The sequence below is a fragment of the Myxine glutinosa genome, chromosome 5, assembly GCF_964187855.1.
Source record: "Myxine glutinosa chromosome 5, kmMyxGlut1.1, whole genome shotgun sequence".
NCBI classification, from domain to species: Eukaryota; Metazoa; Chordata; class Myxini; order Myxiniformes; family Myxinidae; genus Myxine; species Myxine glutinosa.
Genome location: NC_136265.1, coordinates 180222094 through 180238009, shown reverse-complemented (window position 1 = coordinate 180238009; position 15916 = coordinate 180222094). Strand labels below are relative to the sequence as shown.

Sequence of the window (15916 nt, the reverse complement as noted above, 5' to 3'; positions counted from 1 at the left end):
GGTGAGTGATGAGATGGAAGTGAAATGAAGTGCATGCACGCCGAGTTATCACCATTAATTATTTTTAATAGTTGCAATAATAATAGTAGTAGTGGTAGTAATAGTAGTAGTAGTGGTAGTAATAGTAGTCATAGTAGTAGTAGTCGTGGTGGTAATAGTAGTAGTAGTGGTGGTAATAGTCGTAGTAGTAGTGGTGGTAATAGTAGTAGTAGTAGTAATAGTTAGTAGTAGTACTAGTAGTAGTGGTGGTAATAGTAGCAGTCGTAGTGGTGGTAATATTAATAGTAGTGGTGGTAATACTAGTAGTAGTAGCAGTAGTAATAGTAGTAGTATTAGTTAATAGTAGTACTCGTAGTAGTAGTAATAGTAGTAGTGGTGGTAATAGTAGTAGTTGTAGTAGTAGTAGTAGTGGTGGTAATATGAATAGTCATGGTGGTAATAGTAGTAGTAATAGTAATAGTAGTCGTAATAGTTAATAGTAGTACTAGTAGTAGTAGTAGTAGTAGTAGTGGTGGTAATATTAATAGTAGTGGTGGTAATAGTAGTAGTAATAGTTAATAGTAGTACAAGTAGTCATGGTAATAGTAGCAGTAGTAGTGGTGGTAATATTAATAGTAGTAGTAATAGTTAATAGTAGTACAAGTAGTCATGGTAATAGTAGCAGTGGTAGTGGTGGTAATATTAATAGTAGTGGTGGTAATAGTAGTAGTAATAGTTAATAGTAGTACAAGTAGTCATGGTAATAGTAGCAGTAGTAGTGGTGGTAATATTAATAGTCATGGTGGTAATAGTAGTCGTAATAGTAGCAGTGGCAATGGTGGTAATAGTAGTAGTAGTAATAGTTAATAGTAGTACTAGTAGTAGTAATAGTAATAGTAGCAGTATTAGTGGTGGTAATATTCGTAGGAATGGTGGTAATAGTAGTAGTAGTAGCAGTAGTAATGGTCGTAATATTAATAGTAGTGGTGGTAATAGTAGTAGTAGTGGTGGTAATATTAATAGTAGTGGTGGTAATACTAGTAGTAGTAGTAGTAGTAGTAGTAGTGGTGGTGGTAATAGTCATAGTAATAGTTAATATTAGTAATAGTAGTGGTGGTAATAGTAGCAGTAGTAGTGGTAATAGTTAATAGTAGTACTAGTAATAGTAGTGGCGGTAATAGTAGCAGTAGTAGTGGTGGTAATAGTAATAGTAAATAGTAGAACTTTTAATAGTAGTGGTGGTAATAGCAGCAGTAGTAGTAGTAGTAGTGGTGGTAATAGTCATCATAATAGTTAATAGTAGTACTAGTAATAGTGGTGGTGGTAATGGTAGCAGTAGTAGTGGTGGTAATAGTAGTAGTAGTAGTGGTGGTAATAGTTAATAGTAGTACTAGTAATAGTAGTGGTGGTAATAGTAGCAGTAGTAGTGGTGGTAATAGTAGTAGTAATAGTTAATAGTAGTACTTGTCAAAGTAGTAATAGTTAATAGTCGTAATAGTAGTAGTGGTGGTAATAGTCATAGTAATAGTTAATAGTAGTTCTAGTAGTAGTAGTAATAGTTAATAGTAGTAGCAGTAGTAGTGGTGGTAATAGTAGTAGTAATAGTTAATAGTAGTAGCAGTAGTAATAGTTAATAGTAGTAGCAGTAGTAGTGGTGGTAATAGTAGTAGTAATCGTTAATAGTAGTAGTAGTAGTAGTAATAGTAGTAACCGTCGTGTTATTTCCACAACTCCTGTAAGCATCTCCATTAAATGAATAGAATTAACTACATGAAACAATGGCCTCGTGTCGCCTTAACGTGAGTATTGTCCACAAGACGAGGACATTTCCTCAAAACCAACGCTGACTACCTTAACTCAGTATTGTCCACAAGACGAGGACATTTCTTCAAAACCAACCCTGACTACCTTAACTCAGTATTGTCCACAAGACGAGGACATTTCCTCAAAACCAACCCTGACTACCTTAACTCAGTATTGTCCACAAGACTACTACTATTCGGTGCAAATCTTTCATACCTGTATTGAAAATCGTGTTAATTCGTGTTGTGTCTTGAGGCCTTGTACAGTGTGCACTGTACAACCTTGAGGCTTTGTTTTTCTCTCAGCGGTCCGTCGTTTGTGATCCAATAACTTTCGTTCTCTGTATTCCCAGTCTTTTCACCCATAGCCTACTTCCTTGTGTAAATCTCAACTCAAAAAAACAAAACAAAAAAAAAAAAACATTTCCTTCTCTGTTCTCATTCGTTTATTCATTCTTATTCGTTCGTTCGTTCTTCGACCACGTGTTTCTCCCCCATTTCCCCAGATAGTTTTCACTCATTAACCTTCAATGTTTACACTTTCCCCTCAAGTTATGTATTCCGTCATATTTTATAACACCTTTTTCTTCTTCTTCTTTAACAGGCTGCTTTCGACTTGCTCACCAAATCAATTCATCCCAAAAAAAATATCCATCTCCTATAGTGCCTTTTTTCTACATTCCCTAAACTCTCCTGCACTCCATCCTCCATCCAGCGTCCTTAAACGTATTTTTAACTCGAAGGTCACAAGAAACTCATTTTGCAATAAATGTTCGTTTCCCATAAATCGTACACTTTCAAAAATCCAATCTCACCCCTCCCCTCCAAATCTTCCCCATAACCCCTCCCCTCCAAATCTTCCCCATCACCCCTCCCCTCCAAATCTTCCCCATCACCCATCCCTTTCAAATCTCCCCCCTTGCCCCCTCCCTCCTAAACTACCCCCTCACCCCTCCCCGCCAAGACGCCCCCTCGCCCCTCCCCTCCTAGACTCCTGCCTCACCCCTCCCCTCCAAATCTCCCCCATATCCCATCCCTTTCAAATCCCTCCCCTTGTCCCTTCCCTCCCAAACTCCCCCCTCACCCCTCCCCTTCAAATCTCCCCACCCTCATTGCTTCTCAATTTCCCCCCTCTCACTCCCCCTCCTCAAAGCGTCCTCCCCGCTTCTTCCCCCTTCAAACTCTCACCTCCATCTCCCCCAACCTTCTGCCTCGCTCTTCCCCCTCCTCAAATAACACCTCATTGTGGCTCACCCAATCACCATCAAACCTTTTGTCCGCCCCATCCTTCCCTTTCTCCGAGCTATTCTGAAATCTCTGACACACCTTCAACAGCTCTCCCTACCTCTTCCACCTCTTCCACATCTTACCCTACCCCTCCTCCCCCCTGTTCTGTATCTGATGCTCCCCCTTCCTCTTCATTAACGGTATGGACCTCAAACATCCGGGGCCTTCGTTCAAACTTAACTGATCTCTCCATACAGGTTGCTTCTGTCAAACCAGACGTGATCTGCTTAACAGAAACTTTCCTCCTTTATGATGTCTCTGATTCCATAGTATCTCTCCCGGGCTACTCCCTCCTCCGGTATGATAGACCTGAGCCTCGTCCTGGAGGCGGGGTTGCTATCTTTATCAAAAACTCTCTTCCTCACTCGCCCTGCACTGCACTCTCTCCACCTCACCCCCAGGAATACCTCTGGCTACGGCTTCCCCTTCGCTCCCACCTCTTGTTCATATGTGTGTTGTACCGTCCACCAAACAGTGATGACTCCATCTACATCTCGCTGTCTGATGATATGGACCAACTTCTATCTACTCATCCCAACTCTCTCTTCCTCATATGTGGTGATTTCAACTGTCATCATGCCAGTTGGCTGGGTGTGGGTACCTCTCTCAACAGCCATGGCTCCTCAGCAAAGGACTTCTGCGACTCACTGGGACTGACACAATCTGTCAATTTCCCGACCCGGATCTCAGTCAACGGAACATCTTCTCTTCTGGACTTGGTTATGACTAACTTCCCTGAAAATGTCTGCTGCTCTTCTTCTGCTCCGATCGGATCATCTGATCATGTCCTTGTTAAAGTGGACATCTCTCTGACCATCCTCAGGGAGCCTACTCAGCGTCGACGAGTCTGGCATTTCACTCAGGCCAACTGGCACGGTCTTCAAGCAGCCATCAATCATCTGGACTGGTCTCCCATCTCTACCACCTCTGACATCAACTCATCCTGGGAATTCTTCCAAAGTAAATTGCTCTCTCTCATGCACAGATTTATCCCATCTCGTCTTCAGTTGTCATACCCTTCCTCCCGTCCATGGTACACGGAATCTTGTGGTGAGGCTGTTGCCCAGAAACAACTTGCCTTCGTCTCCTGGAAAGCAAATCCAACGGAAGGAAATCTCATTTCCTTTCACAAAGCCCGAAACAAGTGTGTGTCCACCCTCAGGAGAGCCAGGAAACAATATCTCTCCATTCTCAAGACCGAACTCTCTTATCTGTCTCCCTCTTCCAAATCCTGGTGGCGTCTGGTCAAATCTGTTTCTGGTGTTTGTTCCCCCTCCATCCCCTCCCTTACCTCAAATGGCTACACAGCTGACTCCGCACGTGAAAAAGCTGAATGCCTCAACTCTGTGTTTGCCTCTAAATCTTGTGTCCCAAACCCATCCCTCTCTGTACCCACCATACCCAGTCGTACCCTGCTGCTCCTGGACTCCGTGTCCTTTCCTCCTGACAAGGTGGAAAAGTTTCTGTCAACCCTCGTCTCTGATTCTGCAACTGGACCCGACGGCATCAGCCCACGGGTCCTAAAATCCTGCTCTGCTGCTCTATCTCACCCTCTCTCTGTTCTCTTCACCCTCTCTTTTGCTCAAGGTCAACTGCCATCTGCTTGGAAATCAGCCAACATCACCGCTTTGCACAAAAAAGGTGCAAAAACAGATCCTAGCAACTACAGACCAATCAGCCTTCTCCCAATTATCAGCAAAGTCATGGAATCCATCATTGCTTCGGATATGAAATCTTTCCTCTTCTCCAATGGCTTGATCTCTGATCATCAATTTGGTTTCAGACCAGGTCACTCTACTCTGGACATGCTGCTTCTGCTGTCTCAACAATGGATGGAGGTCCTCAATGCCAAACAGGAAATTAGAGCTGTCTCCCTCGACATATCACGTGCCTTCGACACGGTCTGGCACCCCGCTCTGCTCACCAAACTCTCCTCCTTTGGTATCCATGGAAATCTCCACGCATGGCTGGCGGACTTCCTCTCTAGTCGTCGTCAACGTGTGGCCCTGAATGGGTTTCTCTCATCTCCTCTTCCTGTTCAGGCTGGAGTTCCCCAAGGCAGTGTTCTGGGCCCCGTGCTTTTTCTGGTCTTCATCAATGATCTCTCTGACTCTCTCGAAAATCCTCTCTATCTCTTTGCTGATGACTCCACTCTCTGCCGCTCCATTCCTCTTCCCTCAGATCGGCAGTCTGCTGCCTCCTCACTCTCTGAAGACCTGGACAAAATCACAGACTGGTCAAACAAGTGGAACATGTCTTTCAATCCTGACAAATCTCACACTCTTACTATGTCTCTCCGAAAAGATCGACTGGACAACCCTCCCATCTACTTTCTCAACAATCCTCTCCAAGAAGTTCTGTCGCTCAAGATTTTGGGTCTCACTATCTGCCATGATCTTTCTTGGGAAAACCACATTTCCAAGCTGGCCTCCAAAGCCAGTCGCCGACTGGGCATCCTCCGTCGTGCGAAGTCCTTCCTCGGCACACCTGAGCTCCTCACCACATACAAGGCTTTCATCCGCAGCTCAATGGAATACTGTTCTCCCCTATGGGCCGGTGCTCCTGCCTCACACCTAACTCGGCTTCACGCGGTTGAAACCAAAGCTTTCAGAATTATTGGAATCTCCCACGATGAAGCTATCTCTGAGGGCCTTTCACTCACTCACCGCAGGCAGGTAGGTGGTCTTTCTGTCTTCTACCGACTCCTCTCCGGCCTTGCACCCCCAGCTCTCTGTGTGCTCTGTCCCCCAAATATTCCTACAGGTCGCACAAGATCTGCCAGCAACCCTCTGATGGTTAAACTGCCGAAATCTCGGCTCTCTGCTCACCTTCACTCTTTCATTCCTCTTTTCTCCCGCCTCTGGAACAAACTCCCTCACTCCCTTCAATCCCACTCCTCCCTCCAGGTCTTTAAAACAGCTGTTCACCACCATCTCTTATCTTCCCCCATCCAAAACCTTGATCTTTTCTACCCCCGCTAATTCACCCCAGATCCACCTTGTTTGAAATTCCAACTTCTTTCCTGGAAGTCCTGGCAGTGTCCATATGTTTTATACCTCTCCCACCGCCCCCTTCCCATGCCCCCCCCCCCCCAAAGCCCTCGCCCTCTCTCAGATCTCTCGATGTCTCCATGTCTCTCGGTCCCTGCTCTCAAATGTTGTGTTTGTGTCCTTTCCCCCTCTCTCCCCATCTTGTCTACCGCTCCCGATGTTATATGTTTTATGTGTCGGTTTGTCTTTCTGTGTGATTAATGTTCGCTCTTTCACGAGCCTCGATCTTGTATACAAAAAAAAAAAAAAAAAAGACGAGGGCATTTCCTCAAAACCAACCCTGACTACCTTAACTCAGTATTGTCCACAAGACGAGGACATTTCCTCAAAACCAACCCTGACTACCTTAACTCAGTATTGTCCACAAGACGAGGACATTTCCTCAAAACCAACCCTGACTACCTTAACTCAGTATTGTCCACAAGACGAGGACATTTCCTCAAAACCAACCCTGACTGGCTCCAGAGCTGCGTGAAGCAGCAATGAAACCCTTGGGTGTTGGAGAAGGTGGTGGGGTTAAGGTTGATGAGGTGCATCGGGATGGTGCTGCGGGGGTGAGCGTTGGAGACGTGCTGTGGGACCTTCCCGCAGCTTTTCGCTGCATGTCGTCCTACATAAGAATGAGGCAAAAAGGTGGTGAGGTCAGGAAGGTGTGCGAGTACAAGTCATTCGAGTGAGGTGTATAGGTGAGGCACAACTTACCTGAGAGGGTTTATTCTTTTCTGAAGATGTAAAACATGGCGAGCGGTGAGCAGAGGCACGGACGGTGAGTTGCGTCCCGGACCTTGATTCGCCACAATCAGACGGTGAGCTACGCCCGCCCTCAGGTGCACCACGGCGGCGATGAGCAGCCATTTGAGAGAGAATGCTGTTCCCGCTGAACATGGAGGGGTCTCGGTGGGGCATGGACCCCATGGCCGTATGCGGGATCATTCGGGTTGATCGAAAAGACGCGGATGGTTTTCCACGACCGTCCGAGCTCACGCGGCTCACGGAAATCTGCGAGTGTGACCGAGTGGGGCAGTGAGTGTGTTGTACAGGTGTCTCAGATTTACATCTATAGAACGGACAACTTGTGGTAAAGAAATGACAAAACTAGTTTTAGGATAAAGGTCTGGAGACCTTGAAAAACAACGAAAGAAAACGACACCAGTGGCATCACTTAATAATACACCACAACATGGTGTATTATTAAGCTAACAGGTAACAGGTATGACTGGCACCAATTTGCTACCAAACACGACGCTCACAATGTCCGACCCTCCGCTGTTTTCGGAACGCTGCCCCCTCCGCACCTGACACTCCATCTCTGGTGGATCCAATAGGTTTGCAGTTCGACCGAGCGAACCTCGACGTGGGAGCTGGAGCCGCCGGGGAGGCAGGAATGGAGGTACCACCGGCTGGGGATGCAACCAGGTGGAGCTGGAGGTCGGTTGACCTGAAAGCATCTGGAAAGGATGAGGAAAGTGGAACGACAAACAGGATCAAAGGTTTCCAATAGAAAATACATCTTCTTGATGCCATCTGGAAGTAGTAGTAGTAATAGTAGTGTTAGTACTACTATTACTCCTATTACTAGTACGACTATTACTACTAGTGGTAGTGAGGTTTACTTAACTGATCTCTCCATACAGGTTGCTTCTGACAAACCAGACGTGATCTGCTTAACAGAAACTTTCCTCCTTCATGATGTCTCTGATTCCTTAGTATCTCGCCCGGGTTACTCCCTCCTCTGGTATGATAGACCTGAGCCTCGTCCTGGAGGTGGGGTTGCTATCTTTATCAAAAACTCTCTTTCTCACTCGCCCTGCACTGCCCTCTCTCCACCTCACCCCCAGGAATACCTCTGGCTACGGCTTCCCCTTCGCTCCCACCTCTTGTTCATTTGTGTGTTGTACCGTCCACCAAACAGTGATGACTCCATCTACATCTCGCTGTCTGATAATATGGACCAACTTCTATCTACTCATCCCAACTCTATCTTCCTCATATGGGGTGATTTCAATTGTCACCATGCCAGTTGGCTGGGTGTGGGTACCTCTCTCACCAGCCATGGCTCCTCAGCAAAGGACTTCTGCGACTCACTGGGACTGACACAATCTGTCAATTTCCCGACCCGGATCTCAGTCAACGGAGCATCTTCTCTTTTGGACTTGGTTATGACTAACTTCCCTGAAAATGTCTGCTGCTCTTCTTCTGCTCCAATCAGCTCATCTGATCATGTGCTTGTTAAAGTGGACATCTCTCTGACCATTCTCAGGGAGCCTCCTCAGCGTCGACGAGTGTGGCATTTCACTCAGGCCAACTGGCACGGTCTTCAAGCAGCCATCAATCATCTGGACTGGTCTCCCATCTCTACCACCTATGACATCAACTCATCCTGGGAATTCTTCCAAATTAAATTGCTCTCTCTCATGCACAGATTTATCCCATCTCGTCTTCAGTTGTCATACCCTTCCTCCCGTCCATGGTACACGGAATCTTGTGGTGAGGCTGTTGCCCAGAAACAACTTGCCTTCGTCTCCTGGAAAGCAAATCCAACGGAAGGAAATCTCATTTCCTTTCACAAAGCCCGAAACAAGTGTGGGTCCACCCTCAGGAGAGCCAGGAAACAATATCTCTCCGTTCTCAAGACCGAACTCTCTTATCTGTCTCCCTCTTCCAAATCCTGGTGACATCTGATCAAATCTGTTTCTGGTGTTTGTTCCCCCTCCATCCCCTCCCTTACCTCAAACGGCTACACAGCTGACTCCTCACGTGAAAAAGGTGAATGCCTCAACTCTGTGTTTGCCTGTAAATCTTGTGTCGCAAACCCATCCCTCTCTGTACCCACCGTACCCAGTCGTACCCAGCTGCTCCTGGACTCTGTGTCCTTTCCTTCTGACAAGGTGGAAAAGTTTCTGTCAACCCCCGACTCTGATTCTGCAACTGGACCTGACGGCATCAGCTCACGGGTCCTAAAATCCTGTTCTTCCGCTCTTTCACTCCCCCTCTCTGTTCTCTTCACCCTCTCTTTTGCTCAAGGTCATCTGCCATCTGCTTGGAAATCAGCCAACATCACCGCTTTACACAAAAAGGTGCAAAAACAGATCCTAGCAACTACAGACCAATCAGCCTTCTCCCAATTATCAGCAAAGTCATGGAATCCATCATTGCTTCGGATATGAAATCTTTCCTCTTCTCTAATGGCTTGATCTCTGATCATCAATTTGGTTTCAGACCAGGTCACTCTACTCTGGACATGCTGCTTCTGCTGTCTCAACAATGGATGGAGGTCCTCAATGCCAAACAGGAAATTAGAGCTGTCTCCCTCGACATATCACGTGCCTTCGATACGGTCTGGCACCAAACTCTCCTCCTTTGGTATCCATGGAAATCTCCACGCATGGCTGGAGGAACTTCCTCTCTAGTCGTAGTCAGCATGTGGCCCTGAATGGGTTTCTCTAATCTCCTCTTCCGGTTCAGGCTGGAGTTCCCCAAGGCAGTGTTCTGGGCCCTGTGCTTTTTCTGGTCTTCATCAATGATCTCTCCGACTCTCTTGAAAATCCTCTCTATCTCTTTGCTGATGACTCCACTCTCTGCCGCTCCATTCCTCATCCCTCAGATCGGCAGTCTGCAGCCTCCTCACTCTCTGCAGACCTGGACAAAATCACTGACTGGGCAAACAAGTGGAACATGTCTTTCAATCCTGACAAATCTCACACTCTTACGATGTCTCTCCGAAAAGAACGACTGGACAAGCCCTCCCATCCACTTTCTGAATAATTCTCTCCAAGAAGTTCTGTCACTCAAGCTTTTGGGTCTCACTATCTGCCATGATCTTTCCTGGGAAAAGCACATTTCAAATCTGGCCTCCAAAGCCAGTCGCTGACTGGGCATCCTCCATCGTGCGAAGTCCTTCCTTGGCACACCTGAGCTCTTCACCACATGCAAGGCTTTCATCCACAGCTCAATGGAATACTGCTCTCCCCTTTGGGCTGGTGCTCCTGCGTCACACCTAGCTCGTCTTCATGCTGTTGAAACCAAAGCGTTCAGAATCATTGGAATCTCCCGTGATGAAGCTACCTCCGAGGGCCTTTCACTTACTCACCGCAGGCAGGTTGGTGGTCTTTCTGTCTTCTACCGACTCCTCTCCGGCATTGCTCCTCCAGCTCTCTCTGGGCTCTGTCCCACAAATATTCCTACAGGTCGCACAAGATCTGCCTGCAACCCTCTTATGGTTAAACCGCCAAAATCAAGACTCTCTGCTCACCTTCAGTCCTTCACTCCTTCATTCCTCTTTTCTCCCGCCTCTGGAACAAACTCCCTCACTCTCTTCAATCCCACTCCTCCCTCCAGGTCTTTAAAACAGCTGTTCACCACCATCTCTTATCTTCCCCCATCCAAAACCTTGATCTTTTCTACCCCTGCTAATTTCACCCCAAATCCACTTTTTTGAAATACCAACTTCTTTCCTGGAAGTTCCTTGGTGTCCTTGTGTTTATATTTCTCCCACCTCCCCCTCCCTTCCCACGCCGCCTCCCCCCAAGCCCCCTCCCTCCCACACATTCCCGATGTCCCTGCTCTCAAATGTTGTGTTTATGTGCTTCCCCTTCTCTCCCCATCTTGTCTACTGCTCCCCTTTTTATATACTTTGTTTGTTTGTCTGTTTGATTTGTTTGTGTGATAAATGTTAGCTCTTTCACGAGCCTCGATGATGTATACAAAAAAAAGAAGAAGAAAAAAGTAGTAATAGTCGTAATAATAGTAATAGTAGTAATAGTAGTAGTGGTAGTAGTAGTAGTAGTTGTAGTAGTAGTTGTTGTAGTAATAGTAGTAGTAGTAGTAGTAGTAGTAGTAGTAGTAGTAGTAGTAGTAGTAATACTACTACTGACAGTACACGTACAAGAACGTTGGAAGACAATGCAGACAAATAACACAAACAGACATCGTACCCATTTCAATGCATTAACCGACTAGGTTAACTGGGATAACCAAAAATGCCGAGCATTTTGTCTCCAACCAGGAACCAGGATCTTCAGCTTTGTGAAAATACCATCCCAGTCCCAGATTCATCCCCGTCCCAAATCCATCCCCGTCCCAGATCCATCCCCGTCCCAGATCCATCCCCGTCCCAGATCCATCCCCGTCCCAGATCCATCCCCGTCCCAGATCCATCCCAGTCCCAGATCCATCCCAGTCGCAGATCCATCCCCGTCCCAGATCCATCCCCGTCCCAGATCCATCCCCGTCCCAGATCCATCCCCGTCCCAGATCCATCCCCGTCCCAGATCCATCCCCGTCCCAGATCCATCCCAGTCCCAGATCCATCCCAGTCCCAGATCCATCCCAGTCCCAGATCCATCCCAGTCCCAGATCCATCCCAGTCCCAGATCCATCCCCATCCCAGATCCATCCCAGTCCTAGATCCATCCCAGTCTCATCCATCCCAGTCTCAGATCCATCCCAGACCCAGATCCATCCCAGTCCCAGATCCATCCCCGTCCCAGATCCATCCCAGGCCCAGATCCATCCCAGTCCCAGATCCATCCCCGTCCCAGATCCATCCCAGTCCCAGATCCATCCCAGTCTCAGATCCATCCCAGTCTCAGATCCATCCCAGTCCCAGATCCATCCCAGTGAGTGAGTCCGTGAAGTGCAAAATGGGCAAAAGTGAAAGAGAACGCACCATGTTCGAGATCATTGGATCTATTGGTCCAGCTCCTCCTCCAAGACCTAGATCAAAAGCAGGTGTGACCAGTTACCATTTAAGGTAGCATCTCAGGTTTGTACTATGGACAAATCAAACTCGGAAGTTCAGAGCAGTCACTTTACTCACCGTCAAACTGTGTACCTGCTCGCCAGGCCATGGTCGCTCGAGCCTCCTTATTCTCCGGCTCTTCCGACTTCACCCTCAACATCGCCGAGGACGTGCTTTGGGTCTCTAAACTCCCATGGGTCTTCTCGTGTTCGCCATCCTCACCCGTGAACATTGGTGGTGCGAGGTGTCCCGCAGGAAGACCCCGTCGCAACGTGCGAGACGGTTTGAGGTTCCTAAACCGGTTGGACATCCTGGTCCACCAAGATCTCAATGTGCCGCCACCATCAGGCAAGACGTCGCACCAAGGTCGCTCGTGGACCTCCAATGATCCCGTGCACCTGCGCTTTTCCACTCCGGTCATCGTTACCGAACCCAGGAACCTGACCAGCTCTGGGTCTGAATCGCCACTCAGTGTTGACAGCTCGAAGGCCGCAAGCCCGGTGCTCGTCCGTAGACCAACGGTGGCTCCTCGAGCGACCAGCAATCGGACGACCGCGGTTTGCCCGTGGAACGCCGCCTGCATCAGCGCCGTCCAGCCGTTTACGGGGTCTCGATGGTTCGGCCTCGCCCCTCGGTCGAGGAGCACGTGAGCAACACCCACGTTACCCGCTATGGCAGCGATCGTTAGGGGAGTCGCTCCATCGGCGTCAGAAACATTGGCGAGCCTCGGATCTTCTGCCAAGACTTTATCAACCTCAGAGGCGTTTCCAACTTGAATAACGTGAAAGATGTTTACCTGCGTGCTGTTCGCGTCTCCAGGTAGCGCTGCGGTCTTGTCTTGCAGGTATCGGGACAGCCCACGATGGCCAAGGCTCTGTGCGATATCCAACGCGGTTTTCCTGGCCGTGTTGGTGATGTTGGTCTCTGCTCCATGTGCCACCAAATTCTGGGCCAGGTCGGAATGTCCATACAAGCATGCAGCCATCAAAGGTGTCCATCCGGTCAATTCCTCCCTTTCATTCACCTGGGTAGAGGAGAGTGAAAAGGTAGATTGGTGTGAGGGTGTGTGATAACAGGACCTGGTTGAAGTTCCTATCTGAGCACTTCCTGCATGATGCTGTGACGCCAGGTTCAAATCACATGATATCTGAGCACTTCCTGCATGATGCTGTGACCCCAGGTTCAAATCACGTGATATCTGAGCACTTCCTGCATGATGATGTGAGCCCACGTTCAAATCACATGATATCTGAGCACTTCCTGCATTATGCTGTGACACCAGGTTCAGATCACGTGATATCTGAGCAATTCCTGCATGATGCTGTGACCCCAGGTTAAAATCACGTGATATCTGAGCACTTCCTGCATGATGCTGTGACCCCAGGTTCAAATCACGTGATATCTGAGCACTTCCTGCATGATGCTGTGACCCCGGGTTCAAATCACGTGATATCTGAGCACTTCCTGCATGATGCTGTGACACCAGGTTCAGATCACGTGATATCTGAGCAATTCCTGCATGATGCTGTGACCCCAAGTTAAAATCACGTGATATCTGAGCACTTCCTGCATGATGCTGTGACCCCAGGTTCAAATCACATGATATCTGAGCATTTCCTGCATGATGCTGTGACCCCGGGTTCAAATCACGTGATATCTGAGCACTTCCTGCATGATGTTGTGACCCCAGGTTCATATCACGTGATATCTGGGCACTTCCTGCATGATGTTGTGACCCCAGGTTCAGATCACGTGATATCTAAGCAATTCCTGCATGATGCTGTGACCCCAGGTTCAAATCACGTGATATCTGAGCAATTCCTGCATGATGGTGTGACCCCAGGTTCAAATCACGTGATATCTGAGCACTTCCTGCATGATGCTGTGACCCCAGGTTCAGATCACGTGATATCTGAGCACTTCCTGCGTGATGTTGTGACCCCAGGTTCAAATCATGTGATATTTGAGCACTTCCTGCATGATGCTGCGACCCCAGGTTCAAATCACGTGATACCTGAGCACTTCCTGCATGATGTTGTGACCCCAGGTTCAAATCACGTGATATCTGAGCACTTCCTGCGTGATGCTGTGACCCCAGGTTCAAATCACGTGATATCTGAGCACTTCCTGCATGATGCTGTGACCCCACGTTCAAATCACATGATATCTGAGCAATTCCTGCATGATGCTGTGACCCTGGGTTCAAATCATGTGATATCTGAGCACTTCCTGCATGATGTTGTGACCCCAGGTTCATATCACGTGATATCTGAGCAATTCCTGCATGATGCTGTGACCCCAGGTTCAGATCACGTGATATCTGAGCACTTCCTGCATGATGCTGTGACCCCAGGTTCAAATCACGTGATATTTGAGCACTTCCTGCATGATGCTGTGACCCCAGGTTCAAATCACATGATATCTGAGCACTTCCTGCATGATGCTGTGACCCCTGGTTCAAATCACGTGATATCTGAGCACTTCCTGCATGATGCTGTGACCCCAGGTTCAGATCACATGATATCTGAGCACTTCCTACATGATGCTGTGACCCCTGGTTCAAATCACGTGATATCTGAGCACTTCCTGCATGATGCTGTGACCCCTGGTTCAAATCACGTGATATCTGAACACTTCCTGCATGATGCTGTGACCCCAGGTTCAGATCACATGATATCTGAGCACTTCCTGCATGATGCTGTGACCCCACGTTCAAATCACATGATATCTGAGCACTTCCTGCATGATGCTGTGACCCCTGGTTCAAATCACGTGATATCTGAGCACTTCCTGCATGATGCTGTGACCCCAGGTTCAGATCACATGATATCTGAGCACTTCCTACATGATGCTGTGACCCCAGGTTCAAATCACGTGATATCTGAGCACTTCCTGCATGATGTTGTGACCCCAGGTTCAAATCACGTGATATCTGAGCACTTCCTGCGTGATGCTGTGACCCCAGGTTCAAATCACGTGATATCTGAGCACTTCCTGCATGATGCTGCGACCGCCAGGTTCAAATCACGTGATATCTGAGCACTTCCTGCATGATGCTGTGACCCCAGGTTCAAATCACATGATATCTGAGCACTTCCTGCATGATGCTGCGACCCCCAGGTTCAAATCACGTGATATCTGAGGACTTCCTGCATGCTGTTGTGACCCCAGGTTCAAATCACATGATATCTGAGCACTTCCTGCATGCTGCTGTGACCCCAGGTTCAAATCACATGATATCTGAGCACTTCCTGCATGCTGTTGTGACCCTAGGTTCAAATCACATGATATCTGAGCACTTCCTGCATGCTGTTGTGACCCCAGGTTCAAATCACATGATATCTGAGCACTTCCTGCATGATGCTGTGACCCCAGGTTCAAATCACGTGATATCTGAGCACTTCCTGCATGATGCTGTGACCCCAGGTTCAAATCACGTGATATCTGAGCACTTCCTGCATGCTGTTGTGACCCCAGGTTCAAATCACATGATATCTGAGCACTTCCTGCATGCTGTTGTGACCCCAGGTTCAAATCACATGATATCTGAGCACTTCCTGCATGCTGTTGTGACCCCAGGTTCAGATCACGTGATATCTGAGCACTTCCTGCATGATGCTGTGACCCCCAGGTTCAAATCGCGGGATATCTGAGCACTTCCTGCATGATGTTGTGACCCCAGGTTCAAATCACTTGATATCTGAGCACTTCCTGCATGATGTTGTGACCCCAGGTTCAGATCACGGGATATCTGAGCACTTCCTGCATGATGCTGTGACCCCAGGTTCAGATCACGTGATATCTGAGCACTTCCTGCATGATGTTGTGACCCCAGGTTCAAATCACTTGATATCTGAGCACTTCCTGCATGATGTTGTGATCCCAGGTTCAGATCACGTGATATCTGAGCACTTCCTGCATGATGCTGTGACCCCAGGTTCAAATCACATGATATCTGAGCACTTCCTGCATGATGCTGTGACCCCAGGTTCAAATCACATGATATCTGAGCACTTCCTGCATGATGCTGTGACCCCAGGTTCAAATCACATGATATC

At 47.9% G+C, this 15916-nt stretch overlaps 1 protein-coding gene across 4 annotated transcripts in view; it reads right to left on the bottom strand.

The window, feature by feature from the left end:
- ANKS6 (ankyrin repeat and sterile alpha motif domain containing 6) overlaps positions 1 to 15916 on the bottom strand; it is a 33637-nt gene that overhangs the window by 16813 nt on the left and 908 nt on the right. For 3 of the 4 annotated variants that reach the window (XR_013623638.1, XM_078779181.1, XM_078779182.1), the window contains exons 2-6: positions 11937 to 12882; positions 11787 to 11833; positions 7369 to 7566; positions 6821 to 7117; positions 6569 to 6728 (exon numbers count right to left, since the gene is read on the bottom strand). Coding sequence is in view for 3 of the 4 variants with exons in the window: in XM_078779181.1 (XP_078635307.1) it covers positions 6569 to 6728; positions 6821 to 7117; positions 7369 to 7566; positions 11787 to 11833; positions 11937 to 12882 (1648 nt within the window). In the remaining variant the exon portion in view is untranslated. The remainder of the gene's footprint in view (positions 1 to 6568; positions 6729 to 6820; positions 7118 to 7368; positions 7567 to 11786; positions 11834 to 11936; positions 12883 to 15916) is intronic. The other variant, XM_078779183.1, reaches the window with a different exon arrangement.